The sequence below is a fragment of the Oryzias latipes genome, chromosome 17 (assembly GCF_002234675.1).
Source record: "Oryzias latipes chromosome 17, ASM223467v1".
Taxonomy (NCBI): Eukaryota; Metazoa; Chordata; class Actinopteri; order Beloniformes; family Adrianichthyidae; genus Oryzias; species Oryzias latipes.
In genome coordinates this window covers 29416209-29444166 of record NC_019875.2, presented here as the reverse complement: position 1 = coordinate 29444166, position 27958 = coordinate 29416209, and the positions used below count along the sequence as shown (strand labels likewise).

At 42.3% G+C, this 27958-nt stretch overlaps 1 protein-coding gene across 3 annotated transcripts; it reads right to left on the bottom strand.

Moving 5' to 3' along the window:
• Nucleotides 1-190: 190 nt before the first annotated feature.
• On the bottom strand, nucleotides 191-27658 carry LOC101161583 (myomesin-1). 3 transcript variants are annotated; one of them, XM_011487065.3, is made up of 38 exons: nucleotides 27507-27658; nucleotides 26297-26499; nucleotides 23512-23652; nucleotides 23253-23430; nucleotides 23007-23164; nucleotides 22803-22895; nucleotides 22620-22708; nucleotides 22424-22468; nucleotides 20840-21001; nucleotides 20611-20772; nucleotides 19299-19440; nucleotides 18113-18312; nucleotides 17978-18034; nucleotides 16247-16371; nucleotides 15577-15760; nucleotides 15323-15497; nucleotides 13976-14097; nucleotides 12499-12695; nucleotides 12286-12412; nucleotides 9963-10147; nucleotides 9770-9884; nucleotides 9480-9636; nucleotides 9296-9402; nucleotides 9157-9201; nucleotides 8732-8868; nucleotides 8519-8663; nucleotides 5255-5314; nucleotides 5113-5180; nucleotides 4896-5021; nucleotides 3856-3939; nucleotides 3511-3598; nucleotides 3383-3421; nucleotides 3194-3299; nucleotides 1220-1383; nucleotides 1088-1124; nucleotides 850-872; nucleotides 640-695; nucleotides 191-541 (listed from the first exon to the last, which is right to left on the bottom strand). In XM_011487065.3, the coding sequence occupies exons 2-38, from the start codon at nucleotides 26458-26460 to the stop codon at nucleotides 275-277; spliced, it is 4530 nt and encodes a 1509-aa protein (XP_011485367.1). In that variant the 5' UTR covers nucleotides 26461-26499; nucleotides 27507-27658; the 3' UTR covers nucleotides 191-274. The 3 variants fall into 3 exon arrangements, with proteins under 3 accessions (XP_011485367.1, XP_011485368.1, XP_011485369.1); XM_011487066.3 differs by lacking the exon at nucleotides 3856-3939; XM_011487067.3 differs by lacking the exon at nucleotides 26297-26499.
• Nucleotides 27659-27958: the final 300 nt, after the last annotated feature.

Here is a 27958-nt window from a genome sequence, read left to right as displayed (position 1 = left end):
TCCAGTTATACCTGACTTTTCTAAACTGAAAACTAATGAAAGGAATGCAATTTTTGTCGTTTTGCCCCTTAAGTTGTTGAAATAACTCAACAGAAGAAGAAACCTATAACGGCACAAAATTCTGTTTCTTGCTCACTTTCAGCCTTTTCTTCCTAAATGAAGGCATTTGGACATGAAACACACAGGAGGAAACAGCTGAGAGGAGCATTTATTGAACTGCTGGACTGCAGGAGGAAATGCTTTGGAGACATCTTCTTCACTGATCTCCTTTCCTTCACTTCTTGTCCTCCTTGCTCTCCTCTTCCTCTGGGTTGTACACGCTCACGGTGAACTCGCCGGCCTCCTTGCCAAACTTGTTCTTGACCACCAGAGCGTATTTGCCAGAGTCGGCCGTGGTGACCGCCGCGATTGTGATGCTGGCGAACTTGCCGTGCTCGAACTTGAGTTTGTAGCGCTCGTCGGAAACGAGCTCCTTGTCGTTCTTCGTCCAGCAAACCTCTGGTGTGGGCTCGCCCCACACATTCCCAGTCAGGTTCAGGGACTGAAGGGAAGGAAAGTGCGTCACTCAAACAGAGTAAAACAGAGCAGAACGTGAGATCCACTCGGTTTGTCAGTACTGGAACTGTGTCATTTGTTTACCTTGCCCTCTTGGATTGCAACCACATCTGGCAAACCTCCAACAACACGAGCACGGTCTGAAGAAACACAAGAGAACCACAAATGCCACCAGGATTTTCTTAATTAAATTTATAACCATGCAAAATAAATAACCAGCTGTGTTTACAGCAAACTGCTTTTTTTGTACTGCTAGGTCCCCAGAGGAAAACGTCAGAGAAAACAAACACTTACTTCTCTCTGCAATGGCTGCAGCCCTGAAGAAGGAATCAGAGAACAAACAGTCAGAAACATCTAAAAAATGCTGTCTCCGTTATTTGATAAACTCTACAATAGCAGGAAATACTTTTTAAGTTTTTTTCAAGTTCACTGATTACATTTTTGGCCTTTTCTGTTTATTTTTGCCCACAAATCCAAAACTCAGACAAAAATAAAAATTCAACGGCCTGTCAAATGAACTTAATTTACTCACTTAAGTCTTTGGAATTCTTCAAAAGCTTCATCCCAAGCTGAACAAAACAAAAAAAAACATTTTAATTCATGAATGGAAAAATAAAATGTTGAGGCTTGGTGCGTTTGAGTAAATAAGTCTGACTTAACCGACCTTTTCCAGTGAGGTCAAAGACTCTCTTCACGCCGTCCTTGCCATCAAAAATATCCATGGTGTATTTTCCTTTGTCCTTCTCAGTGGGTTCGCTGATCTTCAGCCAAAGCTGCTCGCCTGTGACTCCAGACTTTACTCTCTCTGAAGCTGCAATCTTGGCATCTCTAACGGAGAAATTGGAAGAACGAGATGAAGGAAAACTCACTTTTAATTTAGGAGGCCATAACCTGGAGAAGAGGACCACCTACCACATAACAACAAGGCATCCATAGTGACAAAAATCATTCTCTAAAGATGTCACTACATCCTTAGTAAAAAGTAGTCTCTTTCAGTGTACTACAAGTATACTTAGTCTATATAAAAATTGAGGAGGTGTGCTTGAAGTTTACTTTTTATATGTATTATATTGTAAACTTAAAATGTTCCAATTTGGTCTGAAGAAGTATTCAGTTAGTACACTTTCTACACTGATATTGGCACATAGTCCATAATCTTACACTCAAGTATACAAAATAAACTCCAAGTGTTCTACATTTTCCTAAAGGCATACCTCGAATGTTACGCTGATTTCTATTTTTGAGCTGCTTTTGGAAAAACCTTAACTTTAAAAACACTTATTTCATAAAATTTTCAACAGAGTAAGTGTTCTTTAAAAAAATAGTTTTCTTAAAACCCACTGCTTTAAAATACATATAATTTCTTTTTATATTGGTTTTTATTATTTTTTCTGTCTACTATTTTCTTTATTTTTGACTGAGTGCCATCGGAAATTTCATTGTAGAAATACAACGACACTAAAAATGTTTGAATCTTTATTTCAAAAGACAGATTGTAAGCTAGCTAAAGTAGAAGGCGTTTGCTTGGACCCACAGTCATTAAACTTTCAGAACATCAGATATGTTGCAACATCTGGAGCTGAGAAAAGCAAAGTGAGCTTCTAAAGTTCAATGCAGATCAGTAGTTTACAGTTCTTTGCTGAAAGTGAAATGTGAAGGCCAAATCTGTCTCGCCCTCTAAAGTTCAATCTATATTTAAACAACAGATTCTGTGGAACCTGGGAAGCCCAAACTCTTCAAATGTATACAGGAAATCAATGTCAACAGATGTTTGTTCTGAGTTTCTTCAGGAAACAAATCAATCTGATCTTTTCTGTGACGCCTTTCCTCAGACACAATTAGAATTGTTTTGAGGTCAGTTTGCGAGTTAAAAAGTCACCTTTTCAAAATGAACCAAAACACTGTTAAGGTGTTACCATCAGTTATACCATGGTCAGGTCATTTTCACTAAATGGCCCCAAAGAGCAAAGGAAAATCTGCCCTGGGGCAGACAGACAGAGAGACAGACACATTCAGATGCACCTACCCTCCACACTGGAGGCAGGGAGGGTAGGGTGTCTTGCCAAAGGACACAGCAACGGTTGACTGGGGGGAGTGGGGATCGAGCCGCCGACCCTTTTATCATTGAACGACCTGCTCAACCGCCTGAGCCACTGCCGCCTCATCCTGACAAATAACCATTCTCCCCCTAATCCCTTTTTTGACGTGATATTTTTCTGTAGTTCAGATGATTGACGATGTAAACTGACCAATAAGATGTCTCAATAAAAGTAGGTGGAGCCTGCTGGCCCCCCACGTCCCACGATCAAAACGTTTGACAGATTTGGTAGCCCGCTTTTAAGTGGTAGGGGTGTGAACTTCCAACAAGATCACCCCTGCTTGGTGAGACTGGTAGCCATAGAAACAATGACCGAATGACTTGGACCAATCACTGCTTACTGACGACGTCTGGCCCCAACATGGCAGAGTCCGTATCAGGAAAAAAATGGCGACTAAATTGATTTCATTTGGTTGGGGCCAGAAGAAAGCTATCTGCTACGGATGACGTCACACGCACTCAGTCCAGTTCTCTGATACCGTCAATAGTCTTGCAGTCATGCAAAGGCAGATCAGTTATGATTAAGGGAATGTCTCGTACTTGTGAAGCCATCCGACACGCAGGTTCTCATCATAGTATGTGACGCTGGAGGACAAAATGATGCCGTTTTCAGTGCTGACCACTTGGACCTCACTGGAGGAGTTAGCTTCAGAGAAAACAACAACAAAATTATATTTGAATGGATTTCAACTCATTCAAGAAGCCTTTCCTCTGGGAAGTCTGACTCACCGATGACCCTGAACAGCTCATTCATAACAGCTTGGTATCCTGGAGAAAGAAGAAAACCAGCAGTTCACTTCAACACACGGATGTCTGCTTGACATTTCTGCTGATGAAATCCACACAGAGAGCTTCACCTGCATCTGTCAGATTGAAGGAGCTCTTATCTTTGCCCCTCTCATCCTTCAGGAAGACATCATAAACCCCCATGTCTGTTTTTGATATCTAGGATGTAAAATATTAGTCAGAAATCCCCCTGAGGGAAGTAAACTTCCTTTTCCCCCTGAGCAAAGAGGAAAACAACATCATTCTTGTCAACAGACAGCCAGACAGAGACCGACTACACGGAAAAGCCGAGCTTTTCTCCCGCCCGTGATGCTGCAGGCGCTAAAACAAGACACATGGAAATGAAGGAGGAAGACACGAAAAAGATCAGGACGAGGATGACACATGGAGATGGAAGGTGTTAACTTATGGCAGACTTTAGGTCTCGGCGGTCGATGAGCGTCCTCTGCCGATGGTTTTTTCCGCTCTTTTTCTTTCTTTTTCTCTTGCTTAATAACCCACTGTAAATTAGACAGACAGGCCAGTTACAGGCGCTCATGCACCAGCCCTCTCTCAATGAATGACAAGTTTCATGAAATGTCAATCAAACCTCGTTGCCACGCCAGTCCTACTTTATAAATATTTTTATTTATGAGAAAGAAAAATCCTCCTGACAACCAGCAATGCAAATTTGTCTTCTTTTAAAGACATTTCTAAACCTGAATATCTCCTAACAACCTCTGCATACCCCTAAATAAATCCATTGGTATCTATACAGGACATTTCAATGATACCTAATATGAATGGGTGGGAGTCTGGGAATTGTAGTTTTCTTTTCGTCTCATTGTCAGGAGAATCTTTGAAAAATGAGTGGCAATGGTGGCAGATGAGGTTAAACTGAGAAGGTTAGACATGTAATGATTGAATCACAGGTAAACTGTGTGCTACAATGGTAGCAGATGGACGTAAACACCCAAAAATGAAGATACAAAAGAGCATCTTGGTGAGATGCTCTTGATGAGATCTTGATGAGTCGGTTGATCCTTGATGAGTCGGTTGATCCTATTCTGCCTCTTCACATGCCTACAGAAATGCTTAACCTCCACTCTGATAACAGTATATATACAGACCCTTTCCAAAAACTTTGAATATCATGGAAAAGTGTATTCATTTCCATAATTCTATTCAAATAAATAAACTTTCATAGGTTATAGATCCAGGTTTAATTGATTTGAACTATTTGTTAATTTTGACATCAATTGGGGTTCCAGCTCATAAAATCAACAAAAACAGGATTAAAAATAAAAAAAAACAATTTGTTTAAAAGTGGATTTGTAGAAATGATATTGTAATCTTCTGGAAATGGTCTGAACATGTATTGTGTGTCAGAGAGGCTGACGGCACGGCCACAATGAAAGCATAGCTGCATCTGTGTTGTGGCTCCTCACGGCACACGGCCTTCGTCTAATTGGCTGACCTTTCCGATATTGAACAGCAGCTCTTCGTCCTGTTTCTCAATTTTCTTCGCCTCCTCGTCCTCCTCTGTAATCTCGATGCAGTCCTTGGACCAAACAATCTCCGTTGCAGGTTTGACATTTCCGATCTGCGAAAGAATGAGAAGAGCGTGATTCACCTGCAGGTTGGAGGTTTTACAGATCTGTGTTTATGTCAAGAACGCCTCCTCCCTTCTGTACCTTGCATTTCAGCAATACGTCACACTCGGGTGTTACAGCAAAGTTAAGGTACTCCACAAAGTGAGGACCTGTGAGCAGAAAATGGGCAAATCATCATCTCAAATATGAATGGAGTAAAATGAAAGTAAAGGCCACGCTTTACCTTGCTTCCTGACCCATTCTGCCCTCTCAAACTCTGATTTTCTTTGAAGCTCCTTAAATTCTAGACAAGAAAGACAACAGTATTTAATACCAGATTGTTAAACAGCTTTTTTTGTCTTTTAACAGTGCTAAAAAAGTGTTTAAATGTTCATTTTTCCTTTAAAATAAAGAAAACATGAAAGTGTTGCCTTCTGCTGCCCCTTGGTGGAAAATCTTCTAACGGCAGCCTTGCTTTTTCAGTCTGCATCGTTGACTGTATCTGAGAACTGGACCGAGTGTGTGTGACCCATAGAAGATGGTTTATTTCCAGTTCCAACCAAGTCAAGTCGCAGTAAAGATCGGTCCAAATCAAAGTTTATGTGGCAACCGCTCTCTCCAATCAGGACGTAGCTTGTTGGAAGGCCACACCCCTTCTACTTGAAAGCGGTATACACAAAATCAGTGAACTAAAGGTTTTGGAAGTTGGACGTGGGGGCCAACAGGCTCCACCTACTTTTTAGGCATCCGATTGGTCCGTTTATAACGAGAAAAACTTGCGCTACAGCAAAAATATCGAACAGTCAATGGGCTGCATGGTTTGACGTCTTCGTTGTTGTGTCCTATTTGAGCATGCACTTTTCCACGTATGACACGTCGGTCTTTCGTGATCTGCATCCTTCTTAAAGTATTTTGCGTCGCCCGTCAAGGGCTTCTGTCGACGGGTCTTTACATGAATTCGGTTTTGAGCTTTTCAGAATTTTTGGTTGGTTGTGAATTACGCAGTTTACGTGTATTTTATGACGTTTAATCGCAATTATCACGTAAAACCTATGCAATTGTGCGTGATAATTACAAGATGCATATGCAAATTTGTGGTTGTCCACAACTGTTCCACGTATGTTTAACACAGTGTTTTTCAACCAGTGTGCCGTGGGAGATGGTCAGGTGTGCCGTGGGAAATTGCCCTCATTAACTGATCTAAAAACATTTTCCATCTCCAGGAAATCAGCTCTTTGTTCATCCAAACAGGCCCTGATAAAACCGTGGTGGTAGTTAGAATATGAAAGATCGTAAAATACTTTTTTCTTTGTGTTTATTTGATTCTATTAAAGAAACTTTGACAAGAATGGCAGTACTGCGATATAGCTGCAGCTTTAACTGTTTTCTAAAAAGTCCCGCCCCTTTAACTGTCTCCACCAATCATTCTTGGAGGCTTAATCCTACGTCATCAGTCTGACCAATCAGAAGTGGTTAAAGTCTTCACTTCCTTGATCAGATTCTGCTCGTAAAGTCTCTCAGTTCCAACAAAAATCTTTAGCGGTGTAGCTTTCCACAGAATCCGGTGTCAGACCGTGGAACAAGTGAACAAATCAATGAAGCTCAGAGACGCAAGTCTTTCTGGCCTCTGCGTCAGTTTTTGCACTACATCTCCCATGATGCATTGGGTTAAAGTGACAGCGTCTCAGCACACAACGAGCCTTTCTTTGTTAAACGTCTTGAAACCACAACGAACACACATCAAACAGTTTTCAAATCTTTTAACATTATCACACCTTTTAGAAAAAACAGCTGCAGCTTCCAGCTTTTTCTGCCACAATTATCACAAAAATGCATGTGAGATTGAAGGGGCTGTAGATCAATACAGACTATTAGTTTCTCTTTTTTTAATTTTATTTTTGAATGCTGTATTTTTGTCAAGGTTAAAGTGTGCCGTGGCTCAAAAAAGGTTGAAAACACTGGTTTAACAGACTTTTCACACATGTTCCACCCATGTATTTGGCGCTAGGGTTGGGCGATGTCCCCTAATTTGGCCGTTGACGATGTTTGCTGTCAACCATCGGGATGGACGATGACATCGTCGGGGGGGGTATTTTTTACATTTTTCGTTCTTATATAACTGCTATTCGTTATTTTGCTTTTTTCATTTTATTTCCCAACTAATGGTTAATCCGCGATGATCCAGTATAAACTGAGGGAAGTGACTTTAACAGAAAAAGTAACAAGCAAAATAGAAAAGAAGTAGTCCACTCCCGCACTTAGCGGATTTACAGCTTTGTGTTTGATGGGAAGGGGGGGGGGGTACATGAGGGGTATGTGTGGGAGATTTAAGACTGCGATCCGTCCCGCAGCTCTAGGGGTACAAGCAACCGAACTCAGAACCGGGTCTAAACGTGTGTCTGAGCACAGCTCGGATCGTCAGCACACACAGCGGTTTGAGCTTCAAAGCAGAAATGTCGCTCAGTCCTTAGAAAACATTCAAACAATCACGTGGATTTGTGTTTCCAGTCGTGTCCCGACTAAATAAAGGCTGATGTTATTCACAGGATGCAGCGCCACCCAAAGCTAATGTTGTTAGCCCGTGTTAGCATACTGCTAATCCTGGCTACGTTCAGAAAAAGCACTGACCACACGGATTAAAATTCAAATGATGAGCGAACAGATGTTTCATAATAACCGTAACATTATTAAAAGCACGTTTAGAAGATCATCTCGTATTTTACCGAGCTGACATGTCAATGTGTATATAGCCGCTCGGCGCTGTTATCGTTTTGTATTGAATTGTCATATTCAATAAAGTTTGGAAAAAAAGCCGCTCGGCGGAAGTTGTATCCCCTTCCGGTTTTCAAACTGCGCATGTGCGAATACTGCGCATGTGCGAATGATTTATTCCGACCGAAATTGTGACCTTAGTGAACGTTTTTATATTCTGAAAACATTTTTCTGGGCCCATGTACACGGTTGGATTCTAATCCGACCATTGATCCCATCAAGATATTTTGTACATGTAACCGCGGCTTCTGGTGTCGACGCGCAACGTGGCGGGGGCGTGGCATCACGATGGTGGTCTCTCCATCGGGATGTCAGTCACCCATCACGATGGACGATGATATCGTCCATCGGCACAACCCTATTTGGCGCATGAATCACTAACTAGACATACACAGGGCAATAATCGGTTCATGTTCTACGTTGGTTTACGTGTTCTTTGAGTGGTTTATTCGTACTTTTCCCTGGTTTTAACGCGGTTCATTCCTGATACAACGGTGAAAATTTCACTAAAATACTTTTCTCACTTTTTCCGCGTATGTTCACGTATGACCAATTTTCATCAGTGCAATATGCGCAAAATGTCAAACTCCAGGCCTCGAGGGCCGGCCCTCTGCTGGAATTCCTGCAGAATCTGGTGTTGATTCCCTGGATCAGGTGTGTTTAGCCAATGAGGAGCTTCAATGGCAGATTAATTGGAAAACATGTCGGACACCACACCGGCCTTTGAGTCCATTACCTTCTCCAATCAGCACAAGGCTGGTAGTGCCTTTCGCTTTTCCATCCACCAGGTTAAAGGTGAAGGTGCCCTCGTCTGTCACCTCCAGAGAGTCCATGAACATCTCAATGACGCCCGTGGATTTGTTGAAGTTCATGCTGTATTTCTGTAGGGGGAGCAGACTCGGTCATATGGTGAGAGCAAATCACACGAGGAAACCGACGCGGTCGTTACCTCCCCGTCTTCGATGATTGCATCGTTGAAGACGTACTCCACTTGGCAGGCAGAGGTAAACTTCTCAAGCTGAGTCCAGAAGCGCACGCGGCCCTTCTCAAGCAGCTCCATGGCCATCTCACTCTTGAAGGGAATCACTGAAGAGTACCAGAATTGAACGTATTGACTTTGCAAGAGTTTTTTTTATCCTTTCTGTCTGGTCCAGCAAAGAAATGTATACATTTATAATCAATATAAATTAAGCTTGGTACAAGAGGGGTTTATACAAATATATACCTCATGTGTTCAACGATTCATAGCTCCCCATTGTAACAGTAACATTTTTCCAACACTTTATTGCTTTTAAGTGATGCTCTCTGTATAGGCTTAAAAAAACCCTGAATGTTATGCTGCCGGTGTGAACAGATCAAAGGGTAATTATTCACCGGGGAACTTGTGTTCATGACTAAGGTCCAAAAGACGCAGGAGACCTGGAACACAACCGAGAACAAAGTAGGTCAATGTCACAGCCTGAAGACACACACAGTCAACTGGGCCAACAAAAGAGGTCATGAGCCGCCTCACCCTCCTCAGTGAGAGTGTAGCTTGAGGAGATGCCGTCGGTGTTGGTGACCATGCAGGAGAAGGTGCCGAGATCCTCCAGGGACGGGCTGTTGAAGGTCGCTCTGGATCTGAAGATCAGGAGGAGGGGTCTTTGTAGATTCCTGCTGATCATGTTGGGAGTGGAGGCCCCCTGTCGGGAACTCACCTGCCCTTCTCGTTGCAGATGGTCAGGCGAGACGTGTCCGTCATTGCCTGATAGTTCTTGGACCAAATAAACTCTGAGCCTTCCGTCATCTCAGAGCATTCGAAGACCATAGAAATCCTGCCGTCGCCGTCCACATCCACATAAATCTCTTTGGTGCCTAAAAGGGAGACGAGAGCAGCGGTTCCATTACTCACACTTGAGACGTTTTTGAGATGTTTGCCTCTTCAGAGCCACGCAGCGGGTTTACAGAAAGATAAATATGACAAAAATGAATGAAATGTGACACTCACCAGGGCGTGTCTGAGCTACAATCGGACCTAAAACTGCTGAAGGCTTTCCAACTCCAGCCAGATTTTGAGCGCGCACACGAAAGACGTACGATGCTCCGGCCGTCAGCTGGGTCACCTGAGGACACGAGGAGCCAACAAGTGGAAACAGCTTCGTATTGGTTTAAAGAGGCTTTTATTTCCGCATCCTGCTCACCTTCATGTATTTGCTTTTGTTGGTCTTCTCGTGAGCCGCCTTCCAGCCTCCCTCCCCCTCCGACGCCACCTTCAGGTCCAGGTAGTAGCCGTTGACGGGACTGCGGCCGTCGAACAGGGGGCGGTCCCACAGAACAACGGCGGAGGTGTCGCGAACCTCCAGCACACGAAGACCAACAGGAACACCTGAGAGGGAAGAAGGTCAGAGAGCTGAATTCTCAAAAACAAAACAAAGAAATTAGAGGGAAGCAACAACAGTACTCAGTAATGTACATATACTTTATATACTTGTAGTAAACTGCCAGACAAAGATTTGAGAATTTTCCAGATAAAACAGATGATATAATATGCTAAGTTAACCCCCCGCCGCAGTCCCGTTTAAACCACATTTACACTGTTTCTACAATTTAATCTTTATTTTAACCCCAGCTTTGCTCACAGATGTATTTTTATTAAAACGTGGATTGTCTTTGGCAGACTTGAGGGTCGTGTTTAAGCAGCTTCAGTTGCCAAGCAGAAAGTTACTGAATGAAAACAGATGAACAGGTGAACAGGTGAACAGGTGAACTCCACAGACTTGATGGAGTGTCCTCAGTTTTTCAAAGAGATTAGGTGAGGTGAAAACTTTTGACGGTTAACCCATCAGTCTGCAGTCTTTGAACCCTTGTGATAACATTAAATACAAATTAAATTTTAGTAAAAACTATGTTGTAATTGGATACTTTTCAATTTCTTCACATAGAACAGAATTGTTGTAAATTTGAAAGTTGAAGAACAGAAATAAAACAAAATAAATGTCTGTCTGGAAGAAAAAAAAACCCTTTGTCAACATTATATCTGAGATCAAATAAATTGTTTTATATTAATCACTATTCAATGCTCACTGCAAACGTCCAAATTTGAATCAGATGAACATGAAATACATGGTTATCTTATTGAAAAATACAAACCACAATTGTTTTATATTGACTTGAAAACATCAATTTCCACCTGTCTTTTGCTGTCAACCTTTTTATTATTTACAGTTGACATTTAGCTAGAAAGTGTCACAGAAGGGTCAACAAACGGTGCCGCCACGGTTTTACCACGGCTTATAACGGAATTTAGCCAATCACAATCAAGAACTCGTGCAGAGTTTTTAGAAAGTGCTGGGGCCCCCCACATTATTGATTTCATGACAAGAGCCTTGTGGGCCAATTTGGATGTAGGCCGCATCTGGCAGTTCTAGATCATTTCCTGGAATGTTGGAGTCTACAAAGAATCTGGAAGTAAAATTGATAAAGTAATGGAAAGGGTAAAATGTAAATTGTTGTCAGAGATTGAAATAAACAAACTGAAACACATAAAATGTTGTTTTTTTTAAATTGATTTGCTTTTCATGAAGGCCACTATGGTGAGCACAAAGCATAAGAACGTTGGTTTAAAATCCTTAATCTCAAATTTACAAAAGACATTTCTTTCCCCCTGATTGGATGTATATATAATAGACTTTTCACGCATGTTCCACCCATGTATAACTTTTACATAGCAGACACGGCGCATGAATCTCTAACCAGACATATGCAGGGCAATAATCATGCTCTACATTGGTTTAAGTGTTCTTTGAGTGGTTTATTCGTACTTTTCCCTGGTTTTAACGTGTTTCATTCCTGATACATCGGTGAAAATTTCACTAAAAGACTTTTCTCACTTTTTCCGCGTATGTTCACGTATGACCAATTTTCATCGGTGCAATACGCGCAAAATGTCAAACTCCAGGCCTCGAGGGCCGGCCCTCTGCTGGAAGTCCTGCAGAATCTGCTGCTGATTACCTGGATCAGGTGTGTTTGGCCAATGAGGAGCTTCAATGAGCTTCAATGGCAGATTAGTTGGAAAACAAAAAGACGTTTCTTTTTCCCCCCTGATTGGATGGGATCAGCTTAAATTTGTTTGATGTTTTCTACGCAGAACAGAAGGAACAAAGTTGCTTCTGTCGGTGAGTTTGAGCACCAAAGACGCGATCTGGACGGCAATAGAAGAAGTGTCGTGTGTTCAATGCTGTTTTCCTGTATTTATCTCTCTTTTCAAACAAAAAAATATCTATTTGGTTTCTTTCATGCCACTCCTTGTGTCAGTAATACAACTAAAACTGGCAAAAATGCTAAATGTTTATGAAAAATTGTCTTAAAAAAAAATCAAGAAATCCTCCATTATGATCAATGAGTAAACAGAAGAAATTACTTATTTAATTTTTCAGGAGTTTGTTGCCAGATCTGCTGTGTGTGTGTGTGTGTGTGGGTGTGTGGGTGTGTGTGTGTGTGTGTGTGTGAGTGTGTGTCTCATGCCTGGGACTGTGATGGTCCACTCCTTGCACTCCAGGCTTGCACTGGGAAGGGAAGGTTTGCTCACGCCTGCCATGTTCACGGCTCGCACTCTGAACTGATAAAAGACGTTTTCCTTCAGGTTCTCAGCCTGAAGGAAACAAACGTAGAAACCCGTGAGCACATTTCTGGAGGGAAAGGAGGAGAGATCAACCGCTTCTGTCATCGTGAGGTTACCTTATAGGAGGCTGCGGTCAGGGCCTGGTGGTTCATTTCGTGCCATTGTCCCAACACTCCTCCTTTGACGGTTCTGTAGTCCACAAAATAGCCCCGAACATCAGCTCCCCCGTTGTCGGCAGGCGGGGTCCAACCCAACACCATGTAGTCCTTCAGAGCCTCCAGCAGGGTGACCCCGGTGGGCTGTCCGGGGACGGCTGTGAGGGGGGGCACACAACCATAGTTTTGGGGGGAAAAATGCAAAGAATTCTCTTTACTGCGTGGAAATACAACAGTCACAAATCAGACAGCCGTTCATATACTGTGGAGGATTCAATGTTCAGAAGACGTTGAAACTCAAAAGCATCTGTTTCATCATTGCAATTCGGTTTAAACTTTCTGTTATGATTTATATTTGTGGGTTTCAACAAAAAACACCATTTGGTTGTGTCAAAAAAGAAAAAAGCAAATCAGTTTATTTTATTTTAGGTCAACTTTTCATTCATGAATGTCATTTTCTGAAAGATAACCATATTTTTTGTATTTCAAGATCAATATTGTAGTTTTATTTTTTATAAATTCCTCCACAAAATACATTGTAAGAAAGCTATGAAACTCTCGAATTGTCTATTGGTTGATCTGGATTAATGCCTTTGATTATTTTTTGTTTCAATTTTACTTGGTAGTATATGGTAGTATACTTTCTGTGGTGTTCGTGTTCAGAGCTCATGGTTTTAACTATCCACATACTTCCTCTCTTGTGATAGAATGACTCTGCAAACCCCCCTTTCTTTGAGACGACAACAGTTCAGCCTTCAGTTTGGTCATCCACCAAGAGCACCCCCCCCCCTCCAGGAGCAAAATAGAACCCACATAATCAGGGTATAATTGACAGTTGGGATGCAAAAACAGAATCTGACCAAAGGGAAGGACGTTAATGAAAAGCCCCTCTATGCAAACACAAGCGTTACATGAAAGTTAGAGACCCACTCCCATGAAAATCCTGCTCTTAACATGTTCTTGTGGCATTTTTCTGACGACGGAGGACAAACTTTACGAAAATTAAGCTCAAAATTGTGTTTCTGAACATGTATTTGTTCGAATCGTTGTGAATTGGGAGCATTCTGATGCGTTTACTTGTAGACAAACGGATCCATGTACGTCTTGAGAGTGTGAACAGAGAGCTCTCAGCAACAGGAAGGGAAGGGGAGGCGGAGTAGCTCCAGGAATTTTTAATAAACTCCTGCTGCTCTGCAGAAACTATGACACAGGTTGTTGGTTGATTGGCTTAAAACTGCATGAAAGACCAGTGGGAACGCTTTGGAAATCAATCCTAAGATGATTGGACCGGGACTTTAAACTGTTTTGGGTTGGAGGGAAAGGTTGTTTTTTTTTCCTTTCCATCACTTTTCTTGCCAAACACGTATTTAAAAGTGGCGGTGAGGGTGGAAGAAAACACGGGCTGAACGTGCTGGAGATGGATGGCGGGGTCACTCACAGATGGCGGGCTGCACGACCACAGCATCAGAATGAGGGGAGCTCTGGCTGTATCCGGCGGCGTTCACCGCCTTCACCCTGAACACGTAGTTGTACCCCGTGATGAGGCCGTGGCACACAAACCTGGCGAGAATAAAAATTCATCCTTCAGCTCGTTTGGGAAGCAGATTATGTTCCCAAAAACGTCGTAAATGTCACCCTTTTTTCTCACATAAACTCTGAATAAAACACGTGAATATTCAATTCTACGGAGCCCCTAAAGGGCCATTGATAGAAAAGAAAATGGAGGAAATATATTTTTTTTTTGAAGGAAAAAAATTATTTGGAAGTAAAAAAAAAGAAGAAAAAAAAACTAACTGGTGCGCACCAGTTAGTTTCAGGTGCGCACCAGTTAGTTATAGGTGCGCACCAGTTAGTTTCAGGTGCGCACCAGTTAGTTTCAGGTGCGCACCAGTTAGTTTCAGGTGCGCACCAGTTAGTATCAGAAGATATCAGATAGTTGACCTGCTTGCTCATTGTGCACCAAGTAGCTACAGTTGTCTTTAGAATGGCTAAAGTTGAGGATACAGACCTTGTAAACTTTCTGAAAACACGAAATATTACTGACAATGTCTTAATGTCACCTGAAACTAACTGGTGCGCACTTGATACTAACTGGTGCGCACCAGTAATTTTCTTTTTCTTTTTTACTTAAAAACAAAATGTTTTACTCCCAAAAAATGTTTTTTACTTAAAAAAAATTTTTTTTTCCTCCAGTTTTTTTTTTTTCCATCAATGGCCCTTTAGGGGCTCCGTACAATTCCACTTTATTTGTGAAGCACTTTTCCTGCTACAGTGCATCTCAAAGTGCTTCCCATAATAAAATAGATATTATTAAGATAAAAAATAGTAGTTAAAATAGTAAACATATTAAAAATACTACTACTACTAACAATAAATTAACTGATTAATAAATAAAAACCAAGACAGATCCCACCAGTACAATCAAAATAAATCAAATGAATTGTCAATAAGATTTATAAAATGAAATGAAAACATGTGGCCAGTGTAAAAGCTTTACTAAAAAGATGCTTTTTAAGGTTTTTTTTCTTGAAAACGTCCGCGGTGGATGAAGCCCCCACGTCCTCAGGTGGGCAGACTGGCAGACCTGCACCTGCAGACCTGAGGGCTCCGGGAGGGTCATAAACTAAAAGTAGATCTGATAAAAATGAAATGCAAACTTTTATTAACCAATAGAAGAACCTCGATCCTAGAGCTAACTGGGAGGCAGTGCAAAGATAAAACAATATAAAACATTTGGTTTTCAGTGGCCATCAGGAGCTAAAGAAACCCAATTTAAGCTCCTTACCTGGTCTGCTTGACAGGTTTATTGTTGCAAGCCGTCCACACGTCAGTCCCCACCACACTGCTTTCAATATAGTAGCCAGCTAAGTGTTTGACATCCTTGGAGGCCTTCCATGTGACCACCACCGAGGTGCCTGTGTTCCTGATGACCACCGGCGCTCCAGGGGCTGACGGCAGGTCTGAAAACACCACAAGACTTCCAGTCCCTGCAGTCTGGACAGAGGTGGACTCCGTCCTTAAGGTGACACACTGGCTCACCGAGGATGTCCCCGACGGTGACCTCCTCCGTCGGCTCAGAAGGCCCGCCCACGCCGGAGGAGTTGCAGGAGCGAACGCGGAAGCTGTAGGATTTACCCTCTGAGAGGTCAAAGAGGGCGTAGCGCGGAGACTTGACCGGCATTCCCGTGTTCACCCTCTGCCAGGCGTCCGATCCTGAAATACGCTGAGGGGGAGACGAATGGGTCAAACTATGCAAGAACATCACCGAGGAGAAGAAAGGTGTGATGGAGAATGTATATGTTCAAAACCCACTGATTGAATGTCAGAACACGTTTGGAAAACATGAACAACACGTAAATTCAAACTTTTGAACCCAGATGGTGTTTTTCATTTATTTATTTCAAATCAGTGACAAACTGCAGCTTCTTCTTCTTCTTCTTCTAGTGTCATCTGTGCAAAAAAATAGATTTTATTGCTGGCAATATAACATGTGAACGATCCTTCAAATGAATTTCCCCGCACGGAAAAACAGCAAATTTACTTTTCTTTGTTATCACAGGAAGCACTCATGAAGATATTATCACTTGGAGGTTTGTTTGTGACTCGAGAGAAATGAACTAGAACAAGTTTGTAAGTTTAATAAAAATGTTAAAATCACACTTTTTATACAGAAACAACCATTTCTGTCTATTCCCTAAAGATTGCTCACCTTCTCTATGAAGTACATGACCCCCTCGTGACCCCTCTGAACCGGGGGCTTCCAGGCCAGCACCACATAGCTCTTGGTTGCCTCGGTAACCACAACATCAGTTGGCTCTCCAGGTACGATTCCCACTTTAGGAAGAAGTTGAGATGAGAAAAAAAAAACACACACAGCCTGTGTCACAGTTCGCCCTGTAAGAGTCGTCTGAATGGGGAAAAAAAAAGGATTTCAGCGGCTCGGAAACCTATTTTCAATGAAACTGAGATTAAATAAAGCTTAAGCTTCAAAAACCTTTAAATGTGGACCACACACACACACACACACACACACCAGTATCCAAACCACAAGAAGCAGAGACGTAAACGTTTGAGAAAAAAAATGATGAACACTGATGGAGTTATGCAACAGAAAAAAAACTCTAATATATATATATTTGAATATACATTTGAACTGTGAATTTAAATGGAATCAAATGTGTGTGAGATGTTTTTATGGGTATATTTACCATAAACGTGTAGTTATATGTGTATCTGAAACTGTTCTCACTGGAGAGGGAGCAGGATGATGAGAGGTTCAATTTAATGGATGTAGTAATAAAACTGTTGTGGGCATGGGGGGGGGGTGATTTATGGCGCCTAAAAGCCTTATTTACATACACCCGTACGGATGCTCCAGGTTTTCCGTGTCCATGGAGGGTCCTGGAGAGGAGCGGCTGCATCTTGAGGGGACGTTTTGCACTTATGACGTACGGGTGATGCCGCCGTACGGTTTCCTTACGCCACACTCAGGTCGTTAGTAACGTGCGAGCATTGGACCCTTACTGAGCACGTGCAAAGGCTGTGTGTGATACACAGGTGCCTTAAAATGCCAGTATGATTGTCCACACAAACGACACTCTGATTGTCTCGTTTCGTGTCGCGTGAACAGTGCTAACAGTCTGCAAATTGAAATAAATACGTACGACTCACCTGCGTCTTACCTCCTTCACCTTTACATGTTCACTATAACCTGTCACTGGCACGTAGAAAAATATGAGCGTGAACATTCATTCTGGAAGGGCTGACTGAGCGGTCTACGACCTGCATATTTCGCGTGCCCCCTGCAGTATTTGTCACCCACACACCGCCCGTCTCCTCCCCCCAGGGCAGTGGGGACTAAGGCTAAATGCTGCAACTTTTGCCCATTTCCTTTTTTTGTCACATAAAGTAAAAATTTTCATCATCGTTTATAAAACTTTAAAATAAAGTTGCTTTGCAAATCGTTTTTTGGATTTAATTAAGAAAAATAAAGAAGGCTGTTTATGGTAATAAGGAAGTTGAGTAAAGTATTTGTACTTATTAAAAGACAAAGTACAGAAAAAAAGATCAAAGAGAGTGTGAGCTCTGATTTTCTATCTGATTACTTCCTGCAAGAAAATACATTTACAAGGAAAACAGAAAGGGATTAAAAGAAGAAATAAAAGTACCAGTTTTTGCTTTCTATTGCCTCTATTATTGCAACAATTGCTCAAAGGAACATTACATTGAATTTAAAAGAGTAGAAATGAAATCAGCTCCACTCTAATCGTCTTCTTCTCTTCCTTTGGACTTTTCCCTTCAGGGGTGGCCACAGCCAATCAGCTTCCTCCACCTTCTGCATCCCCTCCTCTAAAGCCAGGTACCTCCATGCACCTCCTCTATGGTCTTCCTCTAGACTCTACTTGTCAAATCTAGTGTCTGACCAGAATCTCTGACATACCAGTGGAGTCTTCCTCTGTGAACTTGATCATCCCGGTCCAGGGGGCTGAAGGTCCAGCTGTTGGTAAAGTGAAGGAAGACGATGACTGCAGTGACCTTTTTCATTCCTCTTCGTCAGAACTTTAGCGGCTCGTACCTCTGAGTCGAGCTCTGTCGGAGGGGTCCATGGCGACCACCGCCTCGGAGACGCGGGACGGACGGCTGACCCCCGCCGAGTTCAAGGCGCGCACCCGGAACATGTAGGAGCGGCCTTCAACCAAGCCGGTGACGGGGAAGCGGGCGTACTTGACTGGAGCGTCGTTGCACTGAGCCCAGTGATGAGCGCCCACTTCACACCTGCAGAGACAGGAACCTGGTCGAACTCACCTTTTCCCGCCTTAGGCCACGAAACGATTTCTTAACACAATTTGCAGAAATTATGACGTCACAGCCGGAGGAAATGTAAAAACAATGAATGAGGCCTTTTTCGCACAAAAGGTTTCACAAGATTTCACACATGCCGTCAGGTTAAGTCTATAACCACAACTGAAGTTTGTTGACCTTTGACCTTGAGAAGATGCTGCCATCTTGATGTAAAAAAACAAACCAAAAAACACCTTTAGTTCCAGCAACAAATGTAAATTCCTTCTAAAGATTTCAACCAATCGCATCCTCCCTTCTCGAGCATCACTGCGAAGCTACTTGGGAGAAAATGTTGGACATAATGTTTGTAGATTTTGAACGCCGTGAGCGTGGCGAGTTCAGAAATGTGGTGTTCCCCTGTTGCTGGCAGAGTTTTCAACTGGAATATTATCAAAACATGCATCGCTGGCTCAAGCTGAACAAAACGATATGACACATGACATGAACATGTTAGGAATGTGGGCGTGGTTAGCAAAAAAAGGTTGTTGCCAAGGAAATCCAAAAGTTTACTTCTGCAGATTCCTCTAAAACTTACATCGACCTGTTCGTCACCCCAAGGCGACCAAAAAATGAAATGGTTGCTATGGAGATAAAACTTTCAGGAAAGCCGCCATTTTGAAAATGGTCGTGTCATAAATTTGTCACGTGCAGCTCTGACCATGGCGGCAGACGGGGAGAGTGAGGAGCCTGAGCAGCCAATGATGTCAGGTGAAAAAGGGGAAATGGGGGGAGGGGGGGCAGATGGCGCCTGTGGGCCATACGACGCCATTCTAATTAATACTAGCTTCATTCTGACTACCTGGGTTGATTCATTCCTTCTAGGTCAGCTGAGATGACTTTGTGATGCTTTGACAGTTTTTTCTTTAAAAAAACAAAACAAAAAAAAAGGTCAAAAGGTGAAAAAAGGTGAGCTGACCGACCTGTCGATGTAATATCCGAGGATGGGGCTGCTGCCCTCCACCGCTGGCTGCTTCCAGGTCACCACCACATAATCCTTATTGGCATCATGACAGCGCACGTCCAGGGGGGCCACGGGAACCCCCTCTAACTCCACCTCAGCATCTGGCATGCACACGCGGACACACGCACACACACACACACACACACACACACACACGTGGGTGATGCTGTCTCTAAATCAGGTGGATCTCCGTCACACGCTCCGGTTTCATCGCTGTGACCTTCTACATCCTGGAAGCTGCAAATAAAGTTCCCGGATGTTTTCTTTGAAAATTGAACTTTACATCTACATAAACAAACTGACTTACCTGTAGGCTTTCAGTGAGATGTAACGGTTTCTTTGAAGACAATAAACCTGAAATATTCTGCTTAATCCTGAAAATATTTCATGTTAAGTCACATCTCTAATAAAAACAGGTTTTGACTCATAATTTACGTCTAATTTTTAAGATAAATTGATGTGTAATTCTACTCCTATTTCAGGATGATTGTGGTCTGGAAATGAGGATCGTAGCGCTTAAACTAGAATGAATTTAGAGTTAAAAACTATAAGCAAATATGAATGACATAATATTTGTAATTATTTGAGCTTTAGACCTAAAATGAGTGTTTATAGCTATTTTTAAGATTCAGTTTTGCCTTAAAAGGGCAGGAATTCATACCTCATTTTGGAAAATCATACAAAAACTAATTCTAGTAGCAATATTAGCAAATTTCTTTTACTCATACGAGAGAAAAAACATCTTGTATTCTGTATGGTTTCAGAAGGACTTTTTCTCCAGTGCAGAGTAGTTTTTTTTTAAATTGGAAAGTGATAAAATACATTTTAATGGAAATACAATCTGCACATTTCTGTTAGGATCTGTTACAGCTGAGGCTGTATTTCTATTTTGTGGATTTTCTGTCTCTGTTTATTATTTTTTGTCAGAGTGGGAGATCTTCTGTCGGGTTTTTGCCATCTTTGTTTACAGATTCTCCTTAACTGTTGGGATCACTTGATCTGTGTGGCAGCATTAATATAACGAGCATCTTGGTCCTTGTTTTGTTTGGTTATTGTTGTAAATTATTCCTCATAACCAAAATAAAATAAAAAGACGTCATAATAAAAGACTTTTTATTCCTTTGGTCTTTGTGAGAATTTTTGAAGCATTGGTTTTATTCCTTTTTCCTTAATGTAACGTCCTTTTACAATCAATCCCCTTTTTAGACGGGGACAAACCAAAATCTAAATTAGTTTAAAAGTTTTGGAAAAGTGTTCTGGCCCGGCATTACCTCGGACAAAGACGTAGGCAGAGTGGGTTTCGAAGCCGGACTTGGTGTTGACGCGGAGCGTGTACATGCCCTCGTCTTCCTTGTTCAGGTGGGTCAGGGTGAGGATGGCCCGCTCTCCGGACCAGTGGTGGTGCACCCACTTTGAGGGCTTCAGGGGCACAGCTGAGGGGACACGGTCACAGTTTGACAGGAGCCAGGACGACCTTTGCCCTTTGAGACTTCCACTTACAGTCTCGGTACCACACGACCTCAGGCTGGTACTTCTTCACGGTGGGATAAATGACCACGGTGCAGCCCAGACTCAGCGTCTCGCCCTCGCAGCCAAAGGCGACGTCAAACTTGTCGATGATGGTGGTTTCAAAGGTGACTCCATACTCTGGGCAGAAACCATCTGAGGGCAGAATCATCACAGCATCTTCCTTAAATCAGCCGTGGTATCAAAGTCTTCATCGTAGATGCTCAGGTATTCCTAAATTACTTCTTTTTTTTTGTATTATCTCATTTTCTTTTTTAACCAAAAAGTTACAAATGTGATTTCTAACTTTTGCCACGAGAACTTTAACCGTAATATACTTGTTAGCTTAAATAAAATGAAACAAAACAGTCTGACATTGAAAAAAAAGAGATTTTAAACTTCTTTCAGAGGTTAGGACAGGCGTCTGCAACCGGAGGTTCTTTGGCTTTGAAAAAAAAATGCTAATAATTTGTAGTTTTGGTTCATTTGTTTTTTTAGGTATATAAATTTTACACGTCAGAAAAAGTTGACTCTGCTGCTGATTCTCATCTCCGGCTGCACTGCAGTGTCTAGTTGCTGTTCAGAGTTCAAAGATTTTAAATCCGCTCCAATTAAAAATCACGTTTTTTGTGTTTTTAAAATGTTCTTGCGGCTTTTTTGCAAAGATGGAGGACATTTATGAAAAAGATGGAGCTCAAAATTGCATGTCTGAATGTTTCTTTTTTTCAAATCCTTTTGAATCAGGAGCTGACAAAAAAGAAACAGTTTGAAAAAGTTCTTTTTTGTGATGTAGAAAATACGCTGGGAGGGGCCACAAGCTCCCCACTCCGAGCTCTCAGCAAGGAGAAATGAAACGTGGGCGGGGTTTCTTCACACCTACAGTCCCGCCCACAACTCAGAGGTGAGTTTCTAATGAAGTCCTGTTGTCCTGCAGAAACTATGTCCTGGAAAACGACACAGATTTAATGATTTTGGCTAAAAACAACACAATCGTGATTAAAAGACGACTGAGAACACTTTGAAAGCAGGTCAGAAGATGATCTGAGTGGGACTTTAAAGTATATAATTGCATTAATATGTATTGAGCTCTGTGCCAGTGTTGTTTATATTTAATAATAAAATGATGAAAATAATGATGGTGCACCAAATGATATGATAAATATTAACATACAATTCCAATTTTTCAATTTTTTAATTTTTTATTCTTCTAAATCTGCTGCAGTAGGAGGGTGTATTTTATTTTGAAAGGAACTTCAAAAGTAAAAGAAGTTCAATTTGTTTAAAATAGAAAAATATAACATTGTCATAATTTAACTATTCTACATATTCAAAAGCAAAATTTAAGAAAAGAATGGCTTTAATGTTCTCAAATGATATTAAAAAAGTGTTTCTTTTTAAAACAATACAGTGAGACATTGCTGCGTTTTGGTCTGTAAGAAACTGAACCAAATGGATCTTTTATTTTTAAAGGTTGCAGACCCCTGAGATGAGAGAAAACACATTTTGGGTTGGCCTCATGTGATTTTCAAACTGCAACAGTAAAAAAAAGAAGTTATTGATTTTTACTAAATAACGTACGTGGTTTAGGATCAAGCGGGCCTGCTTCCTCGCCCTCCTGAAATCCTGCAAAGAAACATCTCAGTAAATGAAGAAATTTAAGATCAACTTTGGATCAAATTTACCATTAAATCATCAGGTTTTTATGTTAATTTTAAATGTTCAGTAAAACTCCATCTGGAGCATCTTTACCTGTAAATTTGAAACTGTTACCTACTTTTGACAACAACAGTGGCCACAGAAGAAGCCTCGCCCTTCACGTTCAGAGCGGAGGCGCAGTACTGAGCAGTGTCCAAGAAATCACAGCTGAAAGTGAAGCATGAGAGTCGATCAGCGTCTGCCGGAAGGCTGTGATCTGCAGGGGCGCCGTGCGGGGGGCGTGGCCTGGAGGATGACCTACTTCTTGATCTCCAGGGAGTGCATGTTGTAACTGCTCTCTGCGGTGTACTTCTCAGGGTGGGCTTTGGCGTCGATGAGCACGTTGTTTTTGTACCTTGGGAACATCATTTTAGAGTTTGTTAGGACGCAGAGGCGGGGAGGAAAACTGTCTCATGACTTCTGATGACGTCTCTCGTGTGACGGATGATCCTGGAAGGCGACTCACCAGGCGATCCTGGGTTTGGGCCATCCGGCCACAGTGCAGTGCAGCTTGACGGTCTTCCCCTCCAGCACGGTCTGTCCACGCGGCTTCACGATGAACTCTGGAGGGTGTGTCAGGCTGTCCGGGTTCATTTTCTTACGGAATTCGGACCATTCCTCCATCTGTAGTGTGACAGTGAAGAATTTCAAAATCCTCCGAGTGAAAATGACTTTTCTGTTGAAGATCCAGAAGAATTGGCTTTTTTTTTACCGTCTTCCCCAGCTCCAGGCGGTCTGCAGATTCCCTGACGTTCCTGGTTCGGGTTTTCTTCTCCACCTTGACCTCCACAGCCTCCCTGACAAATAGGTTCCTCATGGCCACGTAGTTGATCCCCTCCTCTGCGACCTCGTCTTCCTGGGCCTCCATCAGACCCCGGACTGTGTCGTGGCTGCAGGAATCAAACCCCCAACACATGAGAACAGAACCGCCTTGGCGCATGGGAGTCATTGCATCATTCTTCTGCGCTCACTTGGCTCTGAACACAGGAACAACGTAACCTATGACCTCTTTGTCCTTGTCCATGGCCAGGTAGCTGCCCTTGGCTGTCTTGGGTATGGAGCTCAGTTTGACCCCCTCCTGCCCTTTCTCGACCTTCACAGACTTCTTCTGGCTGAGAGGGGAAAATAGGAAAATGAAAAGATTCTCCACGGAAACATGAAGACCAAGCGTCTGCAGATCAGAAACAAACCAGATGAACACTTATTTATTTTAATATTCAGTTTGAAGAAAATGACTTTTGCCATAAAGTGTCCATCTTAGGCTTGATCTTTTGACCTTTGTGGGAACAGTTGTACCGCCACATGATCACATGATTATGGGGAGAATTTGGTTCACCTGCAGGGTGTTTTGGGTTGCTGTGTGTGCAGAGGGTGGGCGGGGCCTCATATTTTTGTCACAATGTTTACCTGGAATTATTTGAGCTTTTTTTGTACAGGAATAAACATAAAACTTTGTTAGGCCAAGAAGTATATATTTATTTTTGCATGCTATAAAAACATTCAACCAATGACTGGATCTGAGAACTGGACTGACTCCTCCCCCCTGGCGTTCCAAACAGGAAGTGGCTCCAAGAAGCCCAAATCCCACAGACTTCTATTGATAAATAAACAGCTGTTACTCAGTCATTGTATTGGACAGAATAAACCTTCTGGATCTGATACCTTCTTTTTATTTAAATCCTCATTTTCTGTAGTTCAAATTTTTCAAGTTATAATCTGACCAAACAGACGCTTGAATAAAAGTAGGAGGAGCCTGCAGGAGCCCACGTTTCAAAGATTGACAGTTTAAGTCAACGTTAACCTTCGAGTGGTAGGGGTGTGGCCTAACAACGTTTCCCCTCCTGATTGGTGAGAGTGGTTGCCATAGAAACTCTGACCGACCCGGACCAATCCCTGCTCGTCTGTTCTCCAAAAAAAAGGCAACTCAATTAAGTTAATTTGGTGATTAAACCATTTTCTGTGGACGGTGCACTTGCTCACTCCAGGTCTGAGATACAGTCCACGGTTTGGCCTTGAAGTCGTCATTTGAGTAAAACTTACATCCATTTTTTTGTGATCAAAACGGATCAACTGCATGTAAAGTTCTGCAAATACGTGTTCTGATATATAAACACGTTTTCTGAGCACTATATAGTCCAACTGCTCAGAAAAATAACGTTTCTGTCCCTGCTCTTCAGTTCCGGCGTGTCACTTTCTGTCTCGTTGTCCCATTGGGTCTGTGTGTAGACTCTGAGGAGCCAACGCAGCGTTTTCACTCACGATTTCTGCCAAGCAGAACGCTTTCTGTGCACGCCGTGCTGCAGCAGAGGCGCCAAAGCACGGCGGCCCAATGAAGCATGAGCACACTGATGTGAGGCCCTCCCAAGCACAAAAACCCTGTCAACCCCCCCTTCCCCTCCAAAAAAAAGAGCTTTGAGGAATGAGCGGCGGTCGTCCTGAAGTCAAACAACTCTCAAAGAATTTCAGTCTTTTAAAAGATGTCACTGAGAGAGTTGGTCTTAAACAAACAAAGAGGAGAAGCAGCTCAGAAAAAAGACAAATTACAGCAGCGAACAAGCACTATGGGGATTCCAGGTTTGTGGTTTCCACCTTCTGAAGGAGCTTCATCATATTTCTTGGCTTTCACACGGCGGATTTACAGTTGACCTGACGGCAACGTCTTAAAAATAGCTCTGCTGTCTACGAAGAACCTGGCAAGCCGCTGAAATTCTTTCCTTGACCCCGTTTGGAAAGTCCTCTTGTTCCAACATGTACTACAAGCCTGGCGGCTTGAAGGACACGTTCTTCCATGTTCAGAGAGGAGGGGATCATCCCTCCCACCGGTTTTTTACTTCAGGATTTGACCAAACCAACAGTTCTGGTGTTGAGGAGCATCAATGCAGAGATGAGAGACAAACAGCTGGAAGGACAAAACTGAAAATGTAAAGTCTTCCTCATCCTCTTGAATGCCAGCAGTGCATATTAGTCCTCTGTAGAGGACAGTTCTAAACCTGAAAATGAACTCCTTTTGGTTCCTACAGAGGACATTTGAGGCTTTTCAATGATGCCAAATGCGAAGGGGCGGGGCTCTGGGGCTTGTCGTTTAGGGTGGATTTTTTGACTGGACGTTTCTCTGGTAGTCAGGAGGTCATGGAAGGACTTTTTCAACATCCCCACCCTACCAGAAGTGGCGCTTCCCGTTATGAGCTGATTGTTTCATGTCTGCCTTTGACATCGGAAACACAATGAGGAGGCTAGAGTGAAGGAGAAGCTGCAGGAATAAATCCAAACACAAGCAACAACAAAATATGACTGTTGAACTTGGAAATCAGTCCTTTTGTTTTCATTCATGAACAAACCTGTACACTGTATAGTTAAAAGTTTGATGCATTTTGGAAACTAAAATAAGGCAAAAATTGGATGGAGGTTGAATATATGAATATGTATAAAGTGGACGGTGTCTGTAGTGTAGATTGAATCCATATGGTTTGTGTTATAGATGAGATTTCAACAATCAAACACTCCTGGTGAAAGAACTTCACAAAAAGACACTGAAGGAATCCACTATTGTTGGATTTAGACATTTAAAAAAAACACATAAAATCTCTTGGATTTTAAAGGTTTTTGAATAAAATATATGATAAATGTAAACTAACTTCTGGTTTTACAGATGTAAAAACAGCAAGTTTTTATATCTGTGACTCATCTGACCCTGATTTGACTGAAGGTACAGCTGACAGCATCGATCTGGGCCGCAGTTCTTGTCCATCCTCTTACCGACGGCTGGTGGTCGTGGTCGTGGAGGCGGAGAAAGCCTGCTGGCTAACAGACGACTTGGTGCTCAGGTAATAGCTGCTCTCATAGTGATGATGCTGCTGCTGCTGCTTCTCCTGCTGCTGGTGCAGATGCTGCTTCTGCACCGCTTGTATTGATCCCGACATCCCGCCAACTTACACTGGCCGTCCTTTACTTTACCGGCTCTGTAAGTCAATCTCACTGTTATTCATGTAGATGGATTTCAGAGCGGGGGTGGGGGGATGGGGGGCATTAGTAAGGGTTAAAGCTGCAGCAGGTATGAAGCTCACTGAGGCAGCAGCAGGTTCTCATTGTGTTTTTTTTTTTTATCTAAATGATTCATATAAATGCAGAAAAGTTTGATTCTTTCTGATTCAACAAAATGTTTTTGATGAAAGAAAAAATACAATTTTGCAAACTTTGATCAACTGAAACACAAAAAAATCAAAAGTGTGGACGGAGTATCCTGTGGGGTCTAAACACGACGACTGGACAAGAACTGGTCTCATCCCAACTAAAGACGCAACCAAAAAATAAAAAATAAATCTACGTGGTCAACACTACTAAAAGTGATGTTTATTGTGACAATAAGTTGCCATAAAATATGTTACACGAGGAGTTTTCCATCTCATCTCGTCTAATGATGTTTTTTTTCCCGGCAAACACGTTTCAGATTCAAGATTTGGTCTAAAGATGACTTTCCATAAATTTACCCACAGTTCCAACATATTTTCCTGGAAACATGAACACATCAGGCTTGGTTTCAGCCGCCCTGCCCATCACTGTCAACTTAATGTTTCTGAATAAACCATCTGCTGATGTCTGCTTCAGCCAACAAACACTTGCAAGCAGCAAACGCTGAGAGCTGCATCCTAAAATCTGCTGTGAGCCAGGAGAATTCTGGTTGTTAAACTGCAATCCAAGTCATCACCAAAAAACAAACCTTTTTTAAGGAAACTGGGATGGATTAATAGGTTATTTAGGTACACTATAAACCTGACACAGGGATCCATGCAGGCCTTTGTGACCCACACTATGTCAGGCAGCACTAAACGAGATTAGACAAGAAGCAAAGCAGTTTTAGGAAGATTATAAAATGACAGGACCCCTTGATAATGGGAGGTCAGAGTTCATAAAGACATTTTTTTTGTCTTTTTTTGTTTTAAAGTATTATCCATTGAGTGTCACTCACCACAAGGCAGAGGTCAGCAGTCAACAACAGTGGAAAATAATCAATGAAAGGGTGTGTTATTCCTAAAAGCAGGCTTAGTTCCAGGCAAAGCGGCAGGACGAGGGGCCGTGGACGCGGTGGCTGTCCACTGAGCAAAAATAAGGCTGCCACTCGGCAGAATGCAAAGACACTGTCAGGACCTTTTAAGGCCGGAGCCGCTTTAAATATAGAACCATGAGACCAGAAGGGCCACACTGGATCTAAATGCAGGCCTCGCCTGAGCGCTGGACTGCAGGGCCAAAGAATTATGAGACGCTATGACATTTTATTTTAGTATAATTATTGAGTGACAGCGGCTAGAACCGTGAAAGTATTTATTATGAATGAATAAAATGGAATCAAAATTATGCGTACAAATATAGTGAGAAAACTGTTCTCCTGAGTTTTGTTGCCATCTAGTGGTCAAACGTTTC

Bases quoted from the DNA above. Each gene is read 5' to 3' on its own strand.
- LOC101161583 (XM_011487065.3), bottom strand. From the start codon at position 26,460: ATGTCGGGATCAATACAAGCGGTGCAGAAGCAGCATCTGCACCAGCAG. The intron at 23,165-23,252 runs GTAAAAAAAAAG...GTCACACTACAG, and splicing joins GCCTGGAGCTGGGGAAGACG to ATGGAGGAATGGTCCGAATT. The intron at 19,441-20,610 runs GTAATGCCGGGC...TGTGCATGCCAG, and splicing joins TGCCTACGTCTTTGTCCGAG to ATGCTGAGGTGGAGTTAGAG.